This window comes from Panulirus ornatus, chromosome 42 (genome assembly GCF_036320965.1).
Source record: "Panulirus ornatus isolate Po-2019 chromosome 42, ASM3632096v1, whole genome shotgun sequence".
Taxonomy (NCBI): Eukaryota; Metazoa; Arthropoda; class Malacostraca; order Decapoda; family Palinuridae; genus Panulirus; species Panulirus ornatus.
Genome location: NC_092265.1, coordinates 1,401,301 through 1,427,963, shown reverse-complemented (window position 1 = coordinate 1,427,963; position 26,663 = coordinate 1,401,301). Strand labels below are relative to the sequence as shown.

Here is a 26,663-nt window from a genome sequence, read left to right as displayed (position 1 = left end):
AAAATAACAAGACCTATCTCTGTGTATTCTTCACTCTTTTTGTTTAAAAAGTCAGCACTTTCCCTTCACGGTAAAAAAAATTTCCTACATGAGGACAATACAATAGTTGAAAATGACAAACTAAAAACAACTTACAGCAACATTTTGTTTATTGCTACTAAGACGCAGGGCATTAATAACATCATCTTTCTCAAATCCCATCTGAAGGAGATTCTGCAGAGCTTGAGGATTGGGCTGAAAAAACAAAAATAGAAATCAGGAACACTAGCTGATGACAAAGTTCCTCTGATATGTAAAATAACAAGGGAAATGCTGAAAAAAGGATGTTATAAAAAACTTTCATGCTGTATATTTCAACAAATGAAGAGAAAATTATGCGGTGATGACATCATACGACTAAATCCTAAATGATTGGGTTGTACCTACTTTTATCTGCTATAAAAATACCTTTTCCCCCTTTCAAACATCGAGTCAGCCTACTAAACATTACATCATTCTTAAGAGTTTCAGAGTTTGGAAGCCTAAATAATGATTTGCATTTCAACCCTCTGTAAAGATTATAAAATTCTTTCTTCTTTCATACATCTTTGCCATTGTCAGCATCAACAAAGTAAAGCCAGGAAAAAGATGAAGAAATGGCCTCATCCATTCTCTAGCAGTCATGTAACCAGATCCCCTAACAACAACCAGGCTCCAAAGACCTTTCGATGGTTTCCCCAGACTGCTTCATATGCTCTGGTTTAGCCTACTGACAGCTCATCATCCCTTGTATACCACATTGTTCCAATTCACTTTGTCCCTTGCATGCCTTACACCATCCTACATGTTCAGTTCTCAAACCTTCAAAGCATCTTTCAGTCCATCTTTCCATACCCTTTCCCTTGTTCCTTCAACTATTGATACATATACCCTCTTTTAACTCATCCTTTCCTCACTAATCCTCTCTATATGTGCAAATCATTTCAGCACATTTTCTTCAGCTCTCTCATACAGACTCCTTTTACTACCACCTCTCTCTTACCTCATCATTTCTTATTGATCAACCCTCCTTACACCAAATATTGTCCTCAAACATTTTATTTCCAACACACTCCCCCAATCCTTTACATTTTTGTCTAAGGTCTATACCATGCATCCATCCATACAATACTAACAGGGCCACTAATATCATCAAGGATATGCATCTTTTTCACAACATTCCTCAATGCATCCATGACCTTTGCTTCCTCATACACCCAAGATTCCATTCACTGGCATAGCCACTCCCATGTATCTAAAATAATTCACTTCCTTCAAATCTTCTCCACTCAAACTCACACTCCAAATAACTTGCCTCTTTTCACTGCTAAACCTTGTTATTATTCACATTTACTCTTAACTTTCTCCTTTTGCACACTCTCCCAAACTCAGACACCAGCTTCTGCAGTTTCTCACTCAAAAATCAGACACCAGTGCCATATTATCAGCAAACAAGTAACACACTTCCTAGGGTTCTCACCTGCTCCTCTTTCCAAGATCCTTGCATTCACCTCCCTCACCACCCTATTCATCAACAAATTAAAGAGGCAAGGTGATCCTTTGATCTGTTGCTGTCTGAATTCCTTTATATTTGTATTCCTTTGAATTCATGTGTATGATCCAACTGTGTTAATTATCAGTGATCATCGCAATCATTATTGCTCATCATCACATTTCTAAACTATCACCCTGTTCACTATCACTCAGTATCACCTTCAATGTATGGAATTTGTTGAAAAGTATCTCTGTGCTGAGTTTCACCAACATAAACTGAAATAATGGATTAGTGGCAAAAAATGTACGATTTAGATTATGAAAATATGTAATATTAGAAGAATTAAAAATTGTTCCTCTCCAGGAAGTTGCCCTGTATGGCTCTTGAGAGAATGTCTAGGATCCTAGAGTTAGGAACCACTAACCCCTGCAAGCAGGGAATGTTAAAGCTCATCATTCCTTGCTGACCATCTATTTGGTGCGAGTGACTTGCTGGTTTGGTTTGGACTGCACAGACATCAACGCAAAGATGGTCACTGTTCATTTAGGGAAATCTTTTTTTTAGAAAAAGGGGAAGGTAAGACATGAATCTGCCCACACAACACCATCCTGGAGTGAAAGTTTTTCATTCTTTAAAACTTCTATTTTTGTCCAGGGTCAAAGTGTCCTGCAAGCCTTTAAGTGTATACTAAAATGGTGGAAAAGGGCTTGATAAAAACTTTCTTACAAGGAGAATACAGTATGCCAAAAAGCAGTTACCTTAAGAGTTAGGTACCAACTTTAGGATGAATATGCAAACCATTCCATTTACATTCTTTGCCTTCCTATGTTCTAACCTTTAAATTCTATCAAAAGCATTTCTTCCTTCATTCTACGCAATCATGCAATATATAATACAAAAGTGAAAGCTAACCTGAAACCACCTCTTCCTGTACTGAAGGAAAGTATTAAGTACTCTTTCTGCTGGGTCCTGAGAGTGGTCCCGTGCTGTGCTGTTGGTAGAGGTCACATGGTCAATGGTAACATTCTCTCCTCCCTGACTTCCACTGTTGACACCAACTATGCTGTCATCTCCAGCATCCTCTAAGCTACCTTGTTCCAAAAGCCACTCCATTGCCTCCATAACGTTTCTGTAAGAATTAATAACATACAGAAAAAAATTTTAAGTTTTGAAACTGAAAAAGCAGCAGTGTCCTACAAACATGAAAGGCATTCTAATGGATATCTTGAGGACAATTATGGTTATGACTTTCCACTTTTCAGTGTCTCTAGTAAGGAAACAATGGCCTTCCTAAACCTATTCTAACAATTTAGCCATGGCAGAAGGAGCCCGGTCATATCAGGCATCACTGGATGATATCATCGACCCACTTAATCCCAGCCACTAGCAGCTTCAGGAATTCACAAAGCACAGGCATTAACCAAAAAGCAGTCACACCTGGTACATTTTTTTTTTAAAGGGGAAAAGAAACATAAGGCAATTAAAGTAAACCCATAAAAAAATATTTGCAAGACACATAGAGAAAAGATTTTCAGCTTTCAAATCCTTTATTTTCTCCTTGTAGTCAGTCAAACAAATATGAGAGCACACCCACATGAAGGAGGGGGTTAAGAGGAAAACTCCCAAATAAGAAGGTTATACCCTAAGGTGAAAATGAATACCTCCAGTGGTAATTTCTATACACACACAAGTCCATCTCTACAAAAGGAAGAATCCCCGGAGCCACACGGTGGATCAGCTGGCTGATGAGGAGGTAGAAAAGTGCCAAAGACTTCTTTTCTTCATTTGTCTAACAAAAGGTTTCTAAGGAAGACTAAAGTAAATGCCATCTTCATCACATCATATGCTACACAGAAAAGCCTTGGCAAGCCAAAGACAAGTTTGATAATCCAAATGAAGATATTCCTTGCCAAAAAGGGTTTTAAGGTCTCACGGTACATAAATAAATAATCCACTCTACAAACACCAGCAAAATCCAAAAGGTCTACAAGAGATCAACAAGGAATAAGCCATGATGCTATCTTGGAGAGCTCTATGAGAGAATAAAATAGGACCATTTCTATATCTAACAGCTTGATCATTACCCAAAAAATCTAGGGTTTGTACTTATATTATTTCATCAAATATCATTCTTCTTTATCCCTGGGGATAGGGGAGAAAGAATACTTCCCATGTATTCCATGCATGTTGTAAAAGGTGACTAAAAGGGGAGGGAGCGGGGGGCTGGAAATCCTCCTCTCTCATTTTTAATTTTCCGAAAGAAGGAACAGAGAAGGGGGCCAAGTGAGGATTTCCTTCAAAAGCTCAGTCCTCTGCTCTTAACGCTACCTCACTAATGTGGGAAATGGTGAATAGTATGAAAAAAACAAAGTCATTCTTCTTGTATCAAGAGAGAATGTAAAAACTCAGTAACTCTCCTCCCTAAGCCTGAAGCTACAAGACAAGGAGTTTCTAAAGATGAAGATTAGGAGCTCAAATGCTGAAAAACTAAGTAACATTGTGTGATGTCTACAACTTCTGAAGGCTCCCACTTGGGCTGTGGTGAATAATCAACCACTCTTCCTGGAAGAAAAAAAAAAGATTGGAGAATTGTATCCCATATTGGGTCTATCAGATAAATATTTAAACCAAACCCAGAGATAAAGGTTCTTGAAAAGCATTCTTAAAAAGGCAATAAGCTTATGTCATCTTCTAATACACTGATAACCTGAAATGCATCTTCATCTTAGAAAAAGATGGCTGAATATACGAGAAATCATGAGTTCATGTGTAAAGTAAAAAACAACAGAAGAGAATTATGATGAACACTATATAACAATACAATTTAACATACCATTCACAGAATGTACAATGACTGTTTTGAAGAGGAGCAAATGAGACTGGAAGTTAGGTTAGGTTTTCTTTCTTATATTTTCTGGATATGTAGATAATCATTAGCTCATGCTTTAGTTAAGAAACTACAAAAGAGAACTGTGCAAAAAAAATATTCAAAAATTATAATCTACCATATCATTCACAGAGCAAAGGATGAATGTTTCGAACATAAATTAGTGAAAAACCTACCAAGACAATTGTGTAATTCACCATATCATCCACAGACCTGATTGTTTTGAATAGAAGAGCAATCAGGACTATGGGAGTTAAGTCAGGTTTTGCCTATAGTTTTTTGGACATTAAATACTCTAATTCATGCACTCAGTAAAAACCTACCGAAAACAAGTCTATGAAAAAATCTATAAAAACTGTGATTAACCATATCATTGACAATGCCATCCCAAGCATTCTCTGCTATGTAGCACCTCTATTTCTGCCATACATTTTCTGTTGCTTTCCTCAATAGATAATTCATTCTTAGGTCATGAATAACTGCGTGCTAAGTAAAGTTTTCCGTTTTCTGACTACTGCATGTAAATAACTATCGACTCAAGCATTAAGTAAGAACCTACTAAGAAAATGGTATGGAATGAATATTAAAAAATACAATTTACCATATCTTTTACCAAGTAAAAGATGAACGGTATGAACCAAAAGACGATCACTCCCTATGATTGTAAGATCATAGCTACCATTTTTTCCATCATTCTCCTTAATATGTAATTCATCTTTTGTCTAGAAATTAGTCAAAAGCCTATTAAAGACAACTGTGCTGAAAAAATATATATAAAATACAATTTATCCAATCAATTACCAAGTAAAAGACAAATGTTATGAACCATAAGTTATTACCCGATTAAATTTTACTTTCTTTTCCTCTTTTTTTCTTTTATCCAAGATGGGCTCAACTGGGGATGTTTTGACTGTCACATACTGGTCACTATAAAACTGATAGGGGATAGGGGAGAAAGAATACTTTCCACATATTCCCTACATGTCTTAGGTGACTAAAAGGGGAGGGAGCAGGGGGCTGGAAATCCTCCCCTCCTGTTTTCTAATTTTCCAAAAGAAGGAACAGAGAAGGGGGCCAAGTAAGGATATTCCTTTTAAGGCTCAAAACTCTGTTCTTAACGCTACCTCACTAATGTGGGACATGACGAATTTTTTTTTTTTTTTTTTTTTTTTTTTTTTTTTTTTTTTTTTTTACCTCGTCGCTGTCTCCCGCGTTTGCGAGGTAGCGCAAGGAAACAGACGAAAGAAATGGCCCAACCCCCCCATACACATGTACATACATACGTCCACACACGCAAATATACATACCTACACAGCTTTCCATGGTTTACCCCGGACGCTTCACATGCCTTGATTCAATCCACTGACAGCACGTCAACCCCTGTATACCACATCGCTCCAATTCACTCTATTCCTTGCCCTCCTTTCACCCTCCTGCATGTTCAGGCCCCGATCACACAAAATCCTTTTCACTCCATCTTTCCACCTCCAATTTGGTCTCCCTCTTCTCCTCGTTCCCTCCACCTCCGACACATATATCCTCTTGGTCAATCTTTCCTCACTCATTCTCTCCATGTGCCCAAACCACTTCAAAACACCCTCTTCTGCTCTCTCAACCACGCTCTTTTTATTTCCACACATCTCTCTTACCCTTACATTACTTACTCGATCAAACCACCTCACACCACACATTGTCCTCAAACATCTCATTTCCAGCACATCCATCCTCCTGCGCACAACTCTATCCATAGCCCACGCCTCGCAACCATACAACATGGAAACTATTTTGTGATAGTTATTTATTTTTCAAGAGTACTAATGTCATCTCAAAATCCAACACCTGATGGAGCAAGTCACCTTCAAAAAATGGTTACAGATAAAGATAATCTTACCTCTTAACCTGCAATGCTTTAGTAGCCTTAGCTTCAGGGAAGCCCATTTCTGTAAGCTGTCGAAGGGCATTACGGTCAAAGCGTGGTCGGTGGCGACGCTCCAGTTTGTCAAGAATTTGATTAAAAACCTCTTCTGATGCAGGATCAGCACTAATGAGACGGACTGATGCCTCAATCATAGTGACCAAGATTCGTCGAAATTCTGTGGGGAACTACAAGAAGTATGACAATCAAAATCACTGGCATTCTGTGAATGAGAATACATGCAATATAACAAAGTTTTAAACATCTATCTCTAATAATATCACTACTAACTTTCATCTTATCCAACAGCCTGGTCACAGACTGAGTAGTTGGGGGTAAAAGACTTCCAAAACCATCATAATATATACATAACATACAGTGTTTCATGTAAATTCCAGGAAACATTAGATTAGCCTACATTTTCTTGTTTATACCATGTGTACCCTTTCCCACAATCACATCAACAGGACAATTCACTTTCACTTTACAGGAAGCAAAAAAACTTGTAAAAAAAAAAGCCAAACCATAGCTATTAGGAAAAAGAGAGGACAGTTCCATAGCCTTGAGATGTAGGGAAAGAAAGCCCTACACAAAAAAGGGGGCATTCTTCTTTTTTCGTGTTGGGCATTCTTTCCTTAACCTCAAAGCTTTGTATATATCTGTGTGAGAGGGTAGGGAAAGAAAGTTATCAAAATGGCCCAACACTGAGTTGCCAAAAGTGACAAAGTCATCATGTGACACAGTAGCTGAGTATTGTGTGGTCTAGCTAATGGCGGGGAAACACAAGCAGCCAACTCTTAAGAGAAAAACCAAGGTAATACCTACAGAAGAGGGAAAATGAACCAACATTATGGCACAGGGCAAGTAGGTCAATGTTTGATGTCAGGTCAGACCACTTTTGACTCAACTCTGCCTGGTTGGGATGCAAAGCTAGAACCATTCCACATCAGAGCAGTACTCCATACAAGGACGGGTAACCACCCCAGGATAGCAATATTATCACCGGAGAGCAACAAACATTTCACTCGCTGTTCAGTCTGAATCCTTTTCATTACAGTCGTCACTCAAGAGAGAGACATTTGCTCTTGGCGCGCCAAAGAACTCACATCAAGTCCAGGAGGCTAGACCTATCCATAGATACTTCAATGGATGCCCAGCTCCTGCACTTTGTAATCAATTGCATGGTGACTGAAAAAATTCTCAAGAAGACAATAAGGGCGCTGCATTGAAGGCAATGGGAAGGAAGCACATGCTCACACCAGGACAAGCAATACAAGACTACCACGGTGAGGCGGCATCTCAACTCATTGTATAAATGGACCACCTATTTTGGAAGAAAACAAATTTCAACATCCAAACATGATTCTCAGTTTCTGAGAGACAAACTTAGCTATTTCTGTAATGTGAGGTTTCCAAGATAGTGTGGATATTACAGTAATACCAAGTATGTTTATAGAGTCAAGAGGCTCAATTACAGATCTGTCAAATGGAGGAGGAAAATTGTGGCATTTTCAACAGAGATGGGCATAAAATGGGTCTTGGAGGCACTAAACTTACCCAGATTTCGTCTACCTCTATGAGATTTTCTATCCAAGTTCAAGTTTAATGAGGAAGTTGTGTAGAGATAGGATGTAGAATGAATGAGAAAAAAGGAACAGATTTGAGATTTGAAAGATGTGGAGGAATGCAGTGTGAACTGTCGGCATATGAGCACATTTGGGTATCTGTAAAAGAAAGGAAGTCGATGATAAAAAGGAGACAGGACAAAACATTGGGAGACACTGCTGCTGATGGAGAAAGGTGGAGAGGCTTACTCATCAACAACTAAAGAGATTGATCAGCCAAAGAGGAAGCTAAACACGAGGAAGCAAAGTGAGGGAGGGAAGACAAAAGAGGGGAGCTTAGACATGAGACCCCAGTGCCACACCCTGCCAAAATCTTTGAATATGTTGAATGCTACTAAACAAGATTCTCCAAAATCTTTCAGAAATGATGACCAGAAATTAGTAAGATATGAAAGGATATCACCAGTGGATCATGCCTCACAAAAGCCATACTGGTGATCAGGGAGACAACAGCAAGATCCAAGATGTCTGAAAATACAGGAGATGAGGAGGGACTCGAAGACTTTAGAAATCATAAAAGAAGTCAATACGACAGCAAGATAGTTAGAGAGGTTTGAACAGTCACACTTCTTAAGGATGAGATGTACCAAAGCATGCTTCTACGAAGGAAAAGTTCGGATATTTAAACAGAAATGGTACAGACAGGCAGGCATAGGTGCAAATTCAAGGACATGCTCTTTCAAGATTGGATGTCATCAGGTCTGTAAGCCTTGCCTGTGCCCATCAAGAGAAGCACTTTGCAGACAGTTCAAAAAAAGATTACAGGGAGGGGCATAAGATTAGTAACAGGAGCATTAGGGGTTGAAGAAATGTTAGTCATCCAAGGCACAGGTGAAGGAGAAATGAGAACTAAAGAGAGCTGCTCATCTACAAGCAAAACAGCTATAATACTATCAGATCAGAAAAGTGAAGGAAAGGCAAAAGGACAGTTGTTAATGATTCCTTTAGCTGAAAACCAGAGACATGTCAGTGGATGAAGAAGAGAGTTTATCACACTTCTTTAATAAAGGAACACTTTGCCTTGCAGATAACATATTTGCAATGATTACATGCTGAAGGAAAGTTGGAGGAACGAGAGTTTTTCCAAGCCTAATATGCATGATCCCTGCCTGAATGGCCACAGAACAGGAATGGTTGAACCATGAAATGGAAGTGGTCGTCATGCTGGAGAAACAGATATATGCTTCCATTTCCACAACAATAATTTCTGCTGTGTGTTTGGGAGAAACAGAAGCATCACTACATACGACAGTAATCTATGCAAGGAAAGTCAGAAAAGAAATATCATAAGGTATGCCAGTCAGCTTTAATATGATGCAAATATTGACATTTAGAAGGGGCTGCTGGAGAAGAACGTGCCATTAATATAGATAAATTTATGATAGCATGGCAAGATGAAGAAGTTGCATGTAAGATTGAAGTAGCTACATCACAGAGGATTAAAGGTGACCAAAAATCCATAACATTAAAAGGGCTACAGTAATTAGAAATATTGGTTGGATGCGTGACAATTTGCTCTAGATCACTGAATGCAGAGACCATTAGGGCTTTAATTCCCCCAACATCCATATGGTGAACATTGAAATCCCCTAGGTAGATCTCAGCTAGTGGGGGAGAGAACATCAAGAACTTATGGCCGGAGTTCAGATACTTGAAGAAAGTTATAAAATTTGTAGAACCAGGAGAACAGTAGACACAGAAAACATTGGTAGCTGGAAGACTTTCTTTCAACACCTATTTACTCATGTCATTTCCTAAAGCTATTACTAACTTTCACACTAGCCTCCACCAAGAGGTGATCAGACATCCCACCAGCTGCCTCGTTTACATTCAACAGCCTCTCCTTTGCATGCCTATCAATTAGTAAATAATTCAATAATACCTGTAGACCCAAACCCAAATAGAACACATTCTTATGAAAGCACTTTATTCTTAAGCCAGGTATTCCCAATTACTAATCCTTTTTCAGTACACACCTTGACAAGCTGTTCAGCAGTTTCATATACTAAAGGTACAACATAAATGTAAGTATTCTAAACTACCCCATCATCCAATCTTGCACTCAAATCTCCCATCACAAATACTCAATCCCTTGCATCAAAACTGCTGACACACCCACTCAGCTTTTCTCAGTACACTTGCCTTTCTTCCTCACTCCTCTTACTACCAAGAGCACAAGCGCTACCAATCACCCACCTCCCATACTGTTTTCAATCTCACCCACGTCAGTTGGGAACATATTTCCTTTGAATCTTTACCATAATTCCTCAACTCCTCATTCAAAAGAAAAGCCTCCTCTTTTTTGCTCACACCCTTATGCTAACCACAGAATTGGGCATTCTTCCTTCCCCCTTGAGCTAAACTTCTGCCCCACATCCAAACTATTTCAATAATATCACAACCTTACATCTCTAATCAAAATACAGTAATACAAGAGAAAATAAATTGAATGCCTCCAGAACAGCAGGAGTTATTACAGAAATGGAAACCTAGTTTGAGCTTAATTTCTGTCCCACATCCAAACTATTCTAATAATGTTACAACCCTAACTCTCCTATCAAAATACAGCGATACAAGAGAAAATATAATGAATGCTTCCATATTAGTAGGAGCTATTACAGAAATGGAAACCTAGTCACTTAAGGAAGGGTGACCACTCACTATAACAGTTCCTGGAACAGGGTAACATATATTACATGTTTAACAATACTCATTATGAAAAGAATCAATCTTAAACAAACAAGAATTACATCTGATAATAAATTATATGATATATATGATCTGATGTAATAAAAGCCCTGTAGCCTATAGCTTATCTCTGTTAATCATGATTTCAATCACCTTCTAGACGGATCTATCTATCTACCCATCTATATCTCTGATACCTGTTCCAACTGGAACTCCCTCAAATGGGGTGGCCAAAGTAAGTCTCCATAACTAAAGAACTCCAGTGCTGCTTCTCAGCCTTTAGTGCCTCACCCTTAACAGGCCACTGGCAGAGAACAAGTCTAATGCAGTGTTTGCAGACGCTCATACCTAATGTTCCTAATAATTACTTCTATCTAATGCTCCTACCTACTATTTCTACTTAATGTTTCTACCTAATGCTCCTGCCTAAATGTTCCTACATATTACATCTACATACTGATTCTACAGTTTTGCCAAAAAGCAGGGCTAGCACACAGTGCTCACTGCAGAAAAATCTAGAGTTACAAAGAATGAGCTGCATGACTTAAGTGTTGTCAAGTGCTACACATGCCAAGGTGAGATTGTATGTTTGTGAACAAGATGTTGTATGTTTGTTGACAAAATGCCAATAGTCCACATGTTAGTGAGGCAGAAAGAAAAGAGAGCTACTTGGGTCAGAGGAGTGCAACTTGACAATCACTTAAGTGCTGGCAGATGTCACTAACCCTCCTGATAGCCAGGGGTAGTAAAGGTAATATACCTCCCTGGTCGCTGGCTGCCTACCAACCACTACCTACCTTCTATATGGAGCTCATCATAAAGGCAAAGAATTTGTGTAACTAAACGCTCTATCTACCTACTTATATCTCTGATGCCTGTTCCCTTCCACAACTCCCTCAAGGGGGTGGCCATGGCAATAGAGCCTCCATAAAAATTTAACTCCAGCACCGATTCTTAGCATTAAGTGCCTCACCCTTAACAGGCCACTGGCAGAGGGCTTGTCTAGTGCAGTATTTGCAAAGGCTCCTACCTGATGTTCCTATTGACTACTACTACCTAATACTGAAGATCTTACATAATGTTCAAATTCATATAACTTTCAGCATTCAGAGTAAACAAGCAAAGCAAAACGAACATCAACAGAGTGATGTGCAGACTCTGGGTCACGATTGTCATTTTGTTTAAGTAGCTGGGCAGTGGCAGTGTTAATTTCAGCCATAGTTGGTGCTGCAGTCTCCTCAGCAGTTGGTTCTTGGGTAGGTGGTGGTTCTCGTCGCTCCACCAGCAGAAGCTCATCTGTCATAGCAATATTATGTTAATCTTAAACATTCCACAAAACCATATTTTTCTGAAGCTTCAAGGGGAGATGCAATGTACAGCAGCAATATATGAAACTTTATCACATACACACGGCTGAAGGATTCAGCTGGAAAGGCTGGTGAAGATAACATGAGAGTTTAAACGCCATGTTTCAAAGGCAAGTGGAAAACACTGTAACCCCAAGACCAATGAGATGGGTTAGGAAGTGGGACATGAAAAGCACTAAAATGTTAAAAGATCTTTATCCCTAAATAGACTTATGTTTTTCTACAGATACTCAAGGAGAATGCAGAAATATCTCACATATATGATTTGTTCAAGTAACGGCTGAAAGAGAGTCTAGTGCCAAGAAGTAGAAAAGGAATGTTATGACTACTTAAAAGAGATAAGACTGGAAAATGCTCAACTAGAAACAAATATCTATGACAAGAGTGGTCTGCAAAAATGATGGAAAAGATATAATCAGAAAGTAAATGGATATTTGCCTGCAAAGAAGAAATTACCTAAGATACAGGCAATATGGGACTAAAGAAAAGAGACTATACGTTACAAATTTCCTAAACTTCTATGATACAATAAGCTCTGATTTACACCAAAGAGATGGATGGGTGCACTGTATGTTTTTAAAGTGCAAGAAGGAATATGACACTTTTCCAAACATGAGGTCATTAAAGAAATTGTATTTTCAGAAAAGAATAGGGAAGAAGAAAGTTTGGTGCATTGAAAATTATGAGAGTGAAAGGAAACTGAAAACAAAAGTCAGAGGTGTCATACATAAGTGTATGGGATGAACAGAGGCATACCATAAGAGATAATCTTGGGGCTGCTCTCATTCTTGATCATACCTGTTAGTTATATGGAAGAGTGGTGAAAGAGAGGGTGGTGGCAAACACACAAAGCATCAAACTGGAGAAGAATAACATGGTTTCAGGAGTGGAAGTTGTGTGGATGAGGTTTATGCTTTGAAGAATGTGTGAGAAACACTTAAAGAAGCACAGGATATGTATGTAGCATTCATGGATTCAGAGAAAGCACATGATAGGGTTGACAGAGATACTATGTGGAAGGAGCGAAGGAAAGCTTTTAGAAGAGTGCAAGTTGACAGGAGGGGAACTGGTTCCAGGGGAAGGTGGACTGCAGCAGGTGTGTAATGTCGCCATGGCTGTTTGTTTATGGATGGGGTGGTGAGACAGGTAAAAGCAAAGGTCTTAGAGAATGAAGCTGTAAGAAGTGAGGGGCCCTGGTAAAAGAGTCAATGTTTGATGATAATACATCATTGGTAAAAGATTCAAATGAGAAACTGCAGAAGTTGGTGTTTAGAGTTTGGGAGAGTCTAAGAAAGTTTAAAGTTGAGAGCATATGTGAAAAAGCAAGGGTATTAGGTTCAGGAGAGATAAAAGACAGGTTAGCTGGGGTGTGAAACTGAAGAGATAAATTGGAGGAAGTGAGATGTTTTATATATCTGGGAGTGGACTTGGCATCAAATGGAACTATGGAAGTGGAGACGACTCATACAGTGGGGGAGGGAGTGAAGCACTGAGGAATGTGAGGAAAGAAGAGTTCACTACCTGGGAGGGCAAAAATAGGTGTGTGAAGGTATAGTAGTCCCAACGATGTTGGATGGAAACAAGGCACAGGATATAAAAGAGAATGCATGGAAGAAGGTAGATGTGCTGGAATCAGGAAGGGGTGTGATTAGTGGGATTGGTTGTTCGATTAGTTTATGGATGGGATAGTCAGGGAGGTAAATGCGAGAGTCTCGGAGAGGAAAGTATGTTGGCCGTGAGGGATGAAAGGGTCTGGGAAGGGAGTCAGTTGCTGTTTGCTAATGGCAAACTTGAGTGAGAAACTGCAAAAGTTGGTGACTGAGTTTGGAAAAGTGTGTGAAAGGAGAGTTGAAAGTAAATGTGAATAAGACCAAGGTTATTAGGTTCAGCAGGGTTGAGGGACAAGTTAGTAGGAATGTGAGTTTGAATGGAGAAAAATTAGAGTTAGTGAAGTGTTTTAGATATCTAGGAGTGGACTTAGCAGTGAATGGAACCATGGAAGTGGAAGTGAGACATAGAGTGGGGGAAGGGGCAAAGGTTCTGGGAGCGATGATGTGTGGAAAGAGAGAACAGCATTTCAGAGATTGAAAATGGGTATGTTTGAAGGAATAGTAGTTCCAACAACATTATACGGTTGTGAGGCATGGGCTATAGACAGGGCTGTACAGAGGAGGGTGGATGTGTTGGAAATGAAATGTTTGAGGGCAATACATGGTGTGAAGTGGTTTGATCAATTAAGTAATGAAAGGGCAAGACTTTTTTTTCTTTTTTTTCATACATATTCACCCTTTCCCATGTTAGAGAGGTAGCATTAAGAACAGAGGACTGAGCCTAAGAGGAAAAATCCTCACTTGGCCCCATTCTCTGTTCCTTCTTTTGGAAAAGTCAAAACTGGAGGGGAGGTAAGAGATATATGGTAACAAAGAGTGTGGTTGAGAGAGCAAAAGAGGGTGTGCTGAAATTGTTTGGACATATGGAGAGAATGAGTGACGAAAGGCTGACAAAGAGGATATATATGTCAGAGGCGGAGGGAACAAGGAGAAGCGGAAGATCAAATTGTAAGTGGAAGGGTGGACTGAAAAAGATTTTGAGTGATCGGGGTCTGAACATTCAGAAGGGTGAGAAGAGTGCAAGAAATAGAGTGAATTGGAGTGATGTGGTATACTGGGGTCGATGTGCTGTCATTGGACTGAACCTGGGCAAGTGAAACGCCTAGGGTAAACCATGGAAAGGTCTGTAGGGCCTGGATGTGGATAGGGAGTTGTGGATTTGATGCATTACACATGACAGCTAGAGACCGACTGTGAATGAATGTGATATGTATATGTATGTACATATGTGTGTATATGAGTGATACCTAGCAAACACAAGAAAAAGCAATCACATATCATAGAAATGAATAAAAGACATGCATTTCTTTTTCCTTCATACATCTCAGAAATTTCCCACATTAGCGAGGTAGCATTAAGAACAGATGACTATACTTTACAGGGAATAATCCTCACTTGGCCCTTTCTCTGTTCCTTCTTTTTGAAAAGTAAAAACATGAGGGAGGATTTCCAAAACAACACTCCCAAGCATTCTATGACATGCAGGGAGTACTTGGGAAGTATTCTTTCTCCCCATCCCTAAAATGGTTGCCATTTTCCATATTAGCAAGGTAGTACCAAGGACAAATGAAGATATGGTCTTATATGCTCACATCCACTTTCTAGGTGTCATGTATAATGTACCAAAACCATATCACCCTATCCAAAACTACATCCAACAGACCTTTCTGTGGTTTCCCTTGACCGCTTCATATGCCCTGGTTCAGCCCAATGACAGCACGTTGTCACCTGTAAGCTAAATTAATCCCATTCACTCTATCCCTTGCATCACACCCTCCTGCATGTTCAGGCCTAAAACCTTCAAAGCGTCTTACACTTCATCCTTCCATCTCCTCCTCCTTGGTTTTCCACTTTTCCTTGACCCTTCCACTTCTGACACATATACCCTCTTAGCCACCTTTTCCAAATGTCCATAACATCTCAGCATATTTTCTTCAGCTTTCTCAAACCCCTCTTGACAACCACACCTCTCTCTTACTTTTATATATTTCATTCGATCAACCCTCATCAAACATTTCATTTCCAATGCATCCATCTTTACCTTTACCTTTTTGTCGAAGGCCCGAGCCTCTCTTCCATACAACACCAATGGGAATACTATACTAACAAACATACACATCTTTGCTCTTAGAGACAGTGACCTCTCTTTCCACATATTCCTCAAAACACCCATGAAACTTTACTCTCTCTCCCATCCTATGACTCACTTCAGCTCCCATGGTTCCCTCTGCTCCAATATGCACTCTCAGGTATCTAAAACACTCCACTTCCTCCAAGTTCTCTCCATTCAAAACCACACTACAAATAACCTGTCTATCTTCACTGCTGAAAGTAGTAACACTTTTTTATTCACATTTCTCTCAGCTTTCTCCTTTCACAAACTCTCCCACTCTCAAACACCAACTTCTGAAGTTTCTGACTTGAATCTACTACCAGTGCCATGTCAACAGCAAACAAATGACTCACCTCCTAGGCATCCCCCAACTTAAGAGTATACTTACTCCTCTCTCCAAGACCTTTGCAAGCTTCGATTATTGGTGAATCAGTCAAAAAGGGAGAGAAGCTATGCTTCCTCACTAACAGTGAAGTGAGAGGAACCCTAACTTAAGAAGTATCTCATGCTCTCATGGAACAGCACAAGCAGAGATATCTGAGATGTGGTTACCTTTTGAAAAGAACTTACCATTATCTATCAACTTCTCCAACTGGATCGAATTTGTTTCAGCAAGCGGTCTAGCCTCACGCACCAGAACTAAGCGATAGGTGCGATTTCCAATGGCAGACTTGGTGCCATCCACTATAGCTCTGTCATCCATGCTTCCACCTACAGCTTCAGCAGGGTTAAAGAAGTGCCCTACAGCCATCTTCTTGACTCTCTCCACAGTCATTTCTGTGGGAACCTCCAGGGAGTAATCCCGTCCTTCACTGTTCAACACAACCAGCTGTAACATACAAATGCATAAATCGTACATACTACTGATTATTGTTTGTCAATCAGAACATATCCAGAGTATTTTTTTGACAAAAGATGCAGTTGGTGCAAACAAATAAAAATAAGAAATGAGAATCTTTGGAAATGAATGAATAAAATCTTAAGGAAGAACAACATAAAATCTTAAAAGGGTAAAAACATATGAAGAGGGGAGGTTTGTGTATATAGTGACATTATGTCACATTTGAAGTGACATAAGTTGCCTCAAATGATTACACTTATCACAAAGACACACACTGTTACATAAAACACGCCAAACATACTCTAAATACAGTAGTTCATCTAACCGAGTTGCTTGTCACAGCTATAGGGGAGGATTTTTTTTCATTTGCTTCTTATTGACTTTATAACCGGCTTTCTACATCTAATGTTGAGTTTTCTACTCTCAATCTTTATCAATAGTCTCCTGAGTCGTCACATGTACTTATCAACGAGTATTTATTAGAATTTGGGCATTTATGGGAGTGAATGATTCATTATGTAATCCTCAATACCAATTCTATATGAAGAAAATTACTGAAAGATGCTTTTACCTTTGAAGAGATGACTCCATCAATCAGGCAGCTTCATCAGGGTACATGAAAACAGCTGATTCTGGCACAGGATTATATCATATAACTACCATGTATGTATACCCAAAACTCCATCAAACAGTTGGACGATGGTCCATGAATCTTAGCCCCACCCTCACCTACCCTGTGACTCACTTCCACCACCTGGTTCCATTTGCCGTCATGTCCACTCCCAGGTACTGAAAAAAACTCCACTTTCTCCAGGTTTTCTCGATACAAACTCACTCCCCATCTAACCTGTCCCTCAACCCTGCTAAACCTAATAACCTTACTTTTATTCACATTTACTCTCAATTTCCTCCTTTCACACACCAATCCAACTCAGTCATCAGCTTCTGTAACTTCTCACTCTGATCTGCAACCAGTACTGTATTATCAGCAAACAACAATTGACACTTTCCAGGCCCTCTCATCCCCTATAGACTGCATAATTGCCTCTCTCCAAGACTTTTGTATTTACCTCCCTCACCACCCACCCATAAACAAATCAAACAACTATGCTAACATCACACACCCCTGCTGTAGACCAACCCTCACTTGGAACTATTCACTTTCCTCTCTACCTTCTATTCGTACACATGCTTTACTCTCTTAATAGCACATGCCAAAAACTGCTTTCCTAAATACCTCCCATACCTCACCCACTCCACTTGCTTCATTTACACTCACCTTTTGCCATTCTACACTCAATCTCCCCTGATATTTCTTCACACAAGTCTCTTTTTGAAACTTGATTACTTTAAAAACTCTCTTCTTATTGAAATTGTTTCCCATTTCCTTAAAACCTCAACAAATCTTCACCCTTGCCTTCACAGGACAGTGATCAGGTATCCTACTAGTTGCCCCTCTCATACATTTACATCCAAAAGTCTATCTTTTACCAGCCTATCAATTAATATGTAATTCAGTAATGCCTACAGATCATCTCCCCTACTCACATATCTATTCTTATTTTTGTCCCTCTTTTCAAAACCAGGAAATCCCAAATGCCAATCCTTTTTCAGCATTCAAATCCACAAGCTGTTCATTTCCATTCATAAAACTGAATACCCCATACCAACCAATTTTATTCTCAAATACTACATTACTCACCTTCACATTCATATCACTCATAACTAATACCTAGTGTCTTGCATCAAAACTGCTGACACTCACTCAGCTGCTCCCAAGGGCATCAAAACTGCTGACACTCACTCAGCTGCTCCCAAGGCACTTAATCTCATGATTTGCATCCTCATGCCCAGGTGCATAAGCACTAATAATCATCCATTTCTTACCATCCACTTTCAATTTTATCCACACTGGTCTAGAATTCACTTCCTTACATTCTTTCACATGCTCCCACAACTGCTCCTGTCCTCTCATTAACCCCTACCTCTACTCCTAAGACATTTCCAAATCATTCTTTACCTTTATCCTTGAGCTTTGATTCACTCAGAGCCGAAATATCCAAGTTTTTTCCTAAAACATACTATGTATCTCTCTTATCTTTTCATCTTGGTTACATCCACACACATTTAGACACCCCAGAAAAAGTCTTCAAGGAGGATGATCACCCCTACCTGGCTCCTTATGTTCCATCTTTTAGAAAATGAAATACTAGAAGGAGAGGGTTTCCAGCCCCCTTTCTCCCACCTTTAGCCACCTTCTGCAACATGCAGAGAATATGAAGGTAGAATTCTTTATCCCTTACCCAGGGATATATATACCCCTGTGCGCGAGGTAGAGCTAAGAAAAGACAACAAAGGCCACATTTGTTCACACTCAGTCTGTAGCTGTCAAGTATAATGCACCAAAAACACAGCTCCCTTTCCACATCCAGGCCCCACAAAACTTTCCATAGTTTACCCCAGACGCTTCACATGCCCTGGTTCAATCCATTGACAGCACGTCAACCCAAGTATACCACATTGTTCCAATTCACTCTATTCCCTGCACGCCTTTCACCCTCTTGCATGTTCAGGCCCCAATCACTCAAAATCTTTTTCACTCCATCTTTCCACCTCCAATATATATATATATATAGGTTTGTATGTTCTATGGAGGTGCGCGTTTCTATGCACTTTATTCGTATATATATATATATATATATATATATATATATATATATATATATATATATATATATATATATATATATTTTTTTTTTGGCTTTGTCGCTGTCTCCCGTGTTTGCGAGGCAGCGCAAGGAAACAGACGAAAGAAATGGCCCAACCCACCCCCATACACATGTATATACATACGTCCACACACGCAAATATACATACCTACACAGCTTTCCATGGTTTACCCCAGACGCTTCACATGCCCTGATTCAATCCACTGACAGCACGTCAACCCCGGTATACCACATCGATCCAATTCACTCTATTCCTTGCCCTCCTTTCACCCTCCAGCATGTTCAGGCCCCGATCACACAAAATCTTTTTCACTCCATCTTTCCACCTCCAATTTGGTCTCCCACTTCTCCTCGTTCCCTCCACCTCCGACACATATATCCTCTTGGTCAATCTTTCCTCACTCATTCTCTCCATGTGCCCAAACCATTTCAAAACACCCTCTTCTGCTCTCTCAACCACGCTCTTTTTATTTCCACACATATCTCTTACCCTTACGTTACTTACTCGATCAAACCACCTCACACCACACATTGTCCTCAAACATCTCATTTCCAGCACATCCATCCTCCTGCGCACAACTCTATCCATAGCCCACGCCTTGCAGCCATACAACATTGCTGGAACCACTATTCCTTCAAACATACCCATTTTTGCTTTCCGAGATAATGTTCTCGACTTCCACACATTCTTCAAGGCTCCCGGAATTTTCTCCCCCTCCCCCACCCTATGATCCATTTCCGCTTCCATGGTTCCATCCGCTGCCAGATCCACTCCCAGATATCTAAAACACTTTACTTCCTCCAGTTTTTCTCCATTCAAACTTACCTCCCAATTGACTTGACCCTCAACCCTACTGTACCTAATAACCTTGCTCTTATTCACATTTACTCTTAAATTTCTTCTTTCACACACTTTACCAAACTCAGTCACCAGCTTCTGCAGTTTCTCACATGAATCAGCCACCAGTGCTGTATCATCAGCGAACAACAACTGACTCACTTCCCAAGCTCTTTCATCCCCAACAGACTTCATACTTGCCCCTCTTTCCAAAACTCTTGCATTCACCTCCCTAACAAACCCATCCATAAACAAATTAAACAACCATGGAGACATCACACACCCCTGCCGCAAACCTACATTCACTGAGAACCAATCACTTTCCTCTCTTCCTACACGTTCACATGCCTTACATCCTCGATAAAAACTTTTCACTGCTTCTAACAACTTGCCTCCCACACCATATATTCTTAATACCTTCCATATATATATATATATATTAATGTAATTTGGCACAAAGGTATTTAAATGCATCACACTGTGTGTATGTCAATTTTGTGAAATAACTCTTTTGATAATTCTTAAGGTGTTACATGACTTTTTTTTTTGGGGGGGAAGCATTACTTTTCATTGTTCATGAAATTTGGCACTACAGGTGTCTTTCCACATTCCTGATGAACTTATGATGACAGTTTAAAGTCTTCTAAGATTTCAAAGGTCAACAAAAACTAAATTGATTATCATTTCAAATAATGTTGATGAAACTCAGTAACTGCTACATTTCCATATTTATCTTGACTTTTGGCATAAAATTATTTATGTAAAGAAATGTTCACGGTGCATTTGCTTCTAAATGTTAGCCTTTCTTGTTAATACTGAGTTTAAATACTGTCTACATTCTTGAAGGTACCATGAAAAGAAGTTTAGTGGAAAGCAAAGCTTGGAAGACTAAGGAAGCCTGATTAAGGCTTTTAAGTTTAAAGAGCAGACTCTTGACTACAGTATAAAAGCAAAGTAGCCTTGGTGTCAACAGGAATGCCTTTACAGTAACACTTTTTACTTCACTGTAAGACGAATTATTCCCTTTTTAAAGCATTGAAGATGTTGCATGGATTTCTGGAGATTTAGAAATCTAAAATCAATAGCCACATGTCACTCACAATTATACTACTACTATAATCAAGTGTGGTTTGGGACCACCATGAAAAAGCTACCCAATTCAAACAGAGGTATTAGTGGGTGGAGCATAAATTGGGAATGATAATGGGAGCTCAGTCTTTGAGGAATAAATGGTTTATCTTTCGTGGGCTTTTTATCTTTCTCATTTATTCCAGGGTATTTTTTCATGATACTTCCCATGTATTCCCTGCATGTCGTAGAAGGCGACTAAAAGGGAAGGGAGCGGGGGGCTGGAAATCCTCCCTTCTCATTTTTTTTTAATTTTCCAAAAGAAGGAACAGAGAAGGGGGCCAGGTGAGGATATTCCCTCAAAGGCCCAGTCCTCTGTTCTTAATGCTACCTCGCTGATGCGGGAAATGGCAAATAGTATGAAAGAAAGAAAGAATATATATATATATATATATATATATATATATATATATATATATATATATATATATATATATATATATATTTTCTTTTTAATTTTCCAAAAGAAGGAACAGAGAAGGGGGCCAGGTGAGGATATTCCAAAAAAGGCCCAGTCCTCTGTTCTTAACGCTACCTCGCTAATGCGGGAAATGGCGAATAGTTTGAAAAAAAAAATTTTTTTTTTTTTGCTCTGTCGGTCTCCCGCGTTTGCGAGGTAGCGCAAGGAAACAGACGAAAGAAATGGCCCAACCCACCCCCATACACATGTATATACATACACGTCCACACACGCAAATATACATACCTACACAGCTTTCCATGGTTTACCCCAGACGCTTCACATGCCCTTGATTCAATCCACTGACAGCACGTCAACCCCTGTATACCACATCGCTCCAATTCACTCTATTCCTTGCCCACCTTTCACCCTCCTGCATGTTCAGGCCCCGATCACACAAAATCTTTTTCACTCCATCTTTCCACCTCCAATTTGGTCTCCCACTTCTCCTCGTTCCCTCCACCTCCGACACATATATCCTCTTGGTCAATCTTTCCTCACTCATTCTCTCCATGTGCCCAAACCACTTCAAAACACCCTCTTCTGCTCTCTCAACCACGCTCTTTTTATTTCCACACATCTCTCTTACCCTTACGTTACTTACTCGATCAAACCACCTCACACCACACATTGTCCTCAAACATCTCATTTCCAGCACATCCATCCTCCTGCGCACAACTCTATCCATAGCCCACGCCTCGCAGCCATACAACATTGTTGGAACCACTATTCCTTCAAACATACCCATTTTTGCTTTCCGAGATAATGTTCTCGACTTCCACACATTCTTCAAGGCTCCCAGAATTTTCGCCCCCTCCCCCACCCTATGATCCACTTCCGCTTCCATGGTTCCATCCGCTGACAGATCCACTCCCAGGTATCTAAAACACTTTACTTCCTCCAGTTTTTCTCCATTCAAACTTACCTCCCAATTGACTTGACCCTCAACCCTACTGTACCTAATAACCTTGCTCTTATTCACATTTACTCTTAACTTTCTTCTTTCACACACTTTACCAAACTCAGTCACCAGCTTCTGCAGTTTCTCACACGAATCAGCCACCAGCGCTGTATCATCAGCGAACAACAACTGACTCACTTCCCAAGCTCTCTCATCCACAACAGACTTCATACTTGCCCCTCTTTCCAAAACTCTTGCATTCACCTCCCTAACAACCCCATCCATAAACAAATTAAACAACCATGGAGACATCACACACCCCTGCTGCAAACCTACATTCACTGAGAACCAATCACTTTCCTCTCTTCCTACACGTACACATCCAGGCCCCACACACTTTCCATGGTTTACCCCACACGCTTCACATGCCCTGGTTCAATCCATTGACAGCATGTCGACCCCGGTATACCACATCGTTCCAATTCACTCTATTTCTTGCATGCCTTTCACCCTCCTGCATGTTCAGGCCCCGATCACTTAAAATCTTTTTCACTCCATCTTTCCACCTCCAATTTGGTCTCCCACTCCTCCTCGTTCCCTCCACCTCTGACACATATATCCTCTTGGTCAATCTTTCCTCACTCATTCTCTCCATGTGACCAAACCATACCTATTTTTGCTCTCCAAGATAACATTCCCTCCTTCCACACATTCTTCATTGCTCCCATGCCTTCACCCCCTCCCCCACCCTGTGACTCACTTCTGCTTCCATGGTTCCATTCGCTGCCAAGTCCACTCCAAGATATCTAAAACACTTCACATCCTCCAATTTTTCTCCATTCAAACCTACATCCCAGTTATGTATAGAGGCTGTGCTGAAATGGTTTGGACACATGGAGATGGATACCATCAACCAAAGGGTTTTTCTCCCTACTCCTAATCTTAACCAATCAATACTTAACCCTCAAAAAAGTGGCACTACCCTATCTACCATCCCCAGTATTAGCCTACCTCATGCTAACCGAAAGGAGGCTCCAAGAATCTTAATATCTAAAATACACTAGTCAACAAATCAACATCTGACCTGCTGGTGCTGAATAGTCACCAAAACAACCAATACATAGATAAAATTGTACAAACTTGAGAAGAAAGTATAAGAATATTGCCTCAGCCACGTACGTTACAAATTATTTCAAACTTATGACCCAGAGATTTCCAAATTCCCCTAGATTTAATCAATTTCAAAGTTGCCCAGCTTCTGTGACCTCGTGAAAACCAAGAATTTCTAAAACCTCTGCCTGACGCAGTTGAATTAAGAAATTCTTTGACTTCCTACCCTAAACTTTTATAGTCACTCCCTACCCCTAAACTTTTAAAGTCATAATTATAAAACATAAAAATGTATGGATTCCAGTAAAACCATATACTTAAAAAAGATCATGAATGGCTGAAAAAGTCAAAATGACAAGAATTCTATACTTCGAAAGTTACTCTCAATCCATATTCATACAACTTTCGATATGTAAACCAGATATTGTGCATGTACTGCACATACCCAATAACTAATCACTTTAGTGGTGTTTGCAGAATCCCACTGCACGAGGTTCAACCAAGACTAAAAAATCACCTTCAGTACGGTTGTATTGTTGTCACTAAATGGAAGGAGTACAATCTCATTATAGAACTTCTCTCCAAATGAAACCAACATTTCACTAATACTGATTTATCATACTGTCTTGGAGCCCAAGGTGCCCCAGAAAAGGGTCTTGGGGTTTTATGAAAATACAATAATGATAATAATAATAATAACAATAATAATAATAATAATAACAGAAATAATATCTACCAATATACCCATTAACCAATTTAAAAACAATAAAATAGGTGAAAAAAGGCCAAGCTTAAGCCAAGGATATACAAAATCATAACAGATTTTCGTAAAGGCCCTTTGTCCATTTGACCATGAAAACTTATTTCTAACATTACTACTCTCACAGAGTCATTTGACAGGAAGAAAAATTTAAGCTCCAATGTTTAAAAGAATATGTGAGATCAATGAAGGGCGTGTACAAGGTGACGTTGACATCAGGTGGAGAAACGTTCTTTCCGAATAGTATGGGCTCCAACCTCCACATTAAACATATAGACTCAATATTCAATCCTTTAGTTCCTTTAGATAACCATACAATGGTATTCTAAAAAAGAATGAGAACATTAAAAGTATCGAAGTGTGTTGCTAACCTTGAGTGTCTGGTTGCAGAGGCACTGGACAGACTCGGCCACGAACATGTCTGAGGCAATGTTGCGACGCAGGAGGCTTACGTAGCGCGAGTTGATGGTCACTCTTGCCCTTCTCTTCAGCCAGCTAAGCATGAATCCTCGTGACTGACAACCATCACGGATATTCACCGTGTTGCCTTATGCCCAAGTCTCTACAACTACCAGGTGCCTGTAGGCTGTATGCGGATCCTCGTCTGCACGGCAAAGTAGTAGTTCTGTATAAGTAGAGATCTCCTCGGTCAAGCACGGGATTATCAGTGATATGTAATGTTTGCTTTGCACCTACATTTATCACCGAGTCGAAAGGATAATCAATTTCAGATGATAATCCTTATCTCCATTTACACTTGTTAATAAGGAACATAATCGAACTATCCGAAAATATTTCAAAAGAAAACGAATTTTATCTTACTTTAGGGGATACTATACATAACTACTTACAAGGGTGCTATTTGGGCGTTTCAAACAGGGTTTTTTTTTTAAAGAAAACTGCAATATTTCAGAGAACAGCATTCACATAAACACTCATAACTCCAATATGAACATTCTATCGCCCTAGAGAGACCTCATAAGTTATGCCTTCGTCAGCTGCAAGTTATTTCCTGTTATGTTGGATAAACCTTAATGTTTCAAGAGTTCACAGCGGGACGCGTGATATATGTATTAAACCATGTATCGTGTTTCATTTTCCTACCACATACTTAATTCTATTTTTTTCTGTGAACATTTACAGAAAAATTGAATAAATAAAAATAGAACTGAATTGTAGAAATAATAGTAAAGACGTGACACATGAAATAATCACATGGAAGTAAAACTACGTTTTATGACGAACTATCGACCAAGGAACGTTCTTCCTCAAATACATACTGAACCGTCCAGAGTTGGGAACATGCAGTCCATTCTTTATCAGAGCATTAATATTAGAAATCTTAGATGCTTTCCAATATTCTGATATGCCTTTGCCATTATAAGAACAATGTCCTTCCTGATTTGTATACTCAGCTTAGGGGTGTAACTCTGAATTCTTTTGTAAAGAGCCAGAGTTTGTTTCAAGTACAAGTAACTATAGGGGTGACCCAGCAGAACCTGGTCAATTGGAAAAGTTATTTGCCGGGTAGCTTCATTCACTATTCTGGGAATAACATCGTCTGTGCCAGATCGGATTTAGTGTCTACATATGTCTTTATTTCCGTAACCTTATGTTCTCTGGGCGGATTAGGTATGTATGTAGTACATACATCAATCCTCTGAAATTACTGGCACTGATCTTCAACTCATTTAAAGATTTAGTTTAAACTAACTTTTATTTTTACAGAAGCCCTGCTAACTCATTTTGTAACTAAACTGATTCATCAAGTGAGTGCAATCCTTTCATTATGGCCTTTGTACACAGACTCTTAATATTAGCCTCACCATCTGATGAAGGTGTTAACAGATTTTTCGGATCGTGGTTATGCATTTGCATTAACGGTCACGTGGTACCAATCACTCTCTTGTCCTTCCAAAGATCAGAAAATAAAAGAAAATATTTTTTTCCTGTAATCTGAAAACTTGTCCAAGATTATTAACTGTGAACTCGCTTACAACTTCAACAAAACAAACCAGCAATATACATTACTTAAGTCAAATAAATGAATGTGCATAAAAATATGAGATGAACACATGAAGGGCTTTAAAACTTTATATTGTCTAAATTATGTATCCGGGAATCATATCAAGAAATTACGATAAGAAATATTTTGGTTATTAGTTGGTAGGGTTGTCG

At 39.5% G+C, this 26,663-nt stretch overlaps 1 protein-coding gene across 2 annotated transcripts in view; it reads right to left on the bottom strand.

The window, feature by feature from the left end:
* Window positions 1-25,353, bottom strand: part of Kpc2 (Kip1 ubiquitination-promoting complex subunit 2) — a 36,728-nt gene extending 11,375 nt beyond the window's left edge. The window contains exons 1-7 of one of the 2 annotated variants that reach the window (XM_071686288.1): window positions 25,337-25,353; window positions 24,857-25,110; window positions 16,289-16,547; window positions 11,764-11,924; window positions 6,292-6,503; window positions 2,426-2,642; window positions 136-234 (exon numbers count right to left, since the gene is read on the bottom strand). In XM_071686288.1, the coding sequence (XP_071542389.1) occupies window positions 136-234; window positions 2,426-2,642; window positions 6,292-6,503; window positions 11,764-11,924; window positions 16,289-16,547; window positions 24,857-24,988 (1,080 nt within the window). In that variant the 5' untranslated portion in view covers window positions 24,989-25,110; window positions 25,337-25,353. Of the gene's footprint in view, window positions 1-135; window positions 235-2,425; window positions 2,643-6,291; window positions 6,504-11,763; window positions 11,925-16,288; window positions 16,548-24,856; window positions 25,294-25,336 lie in introns of those variants that run through there. The other variant, XM_071686287.1, reaches the window with a different exon arrangement.
* Window positions 25,354-26,663: the final 1,310 nt, after the last annotated feature.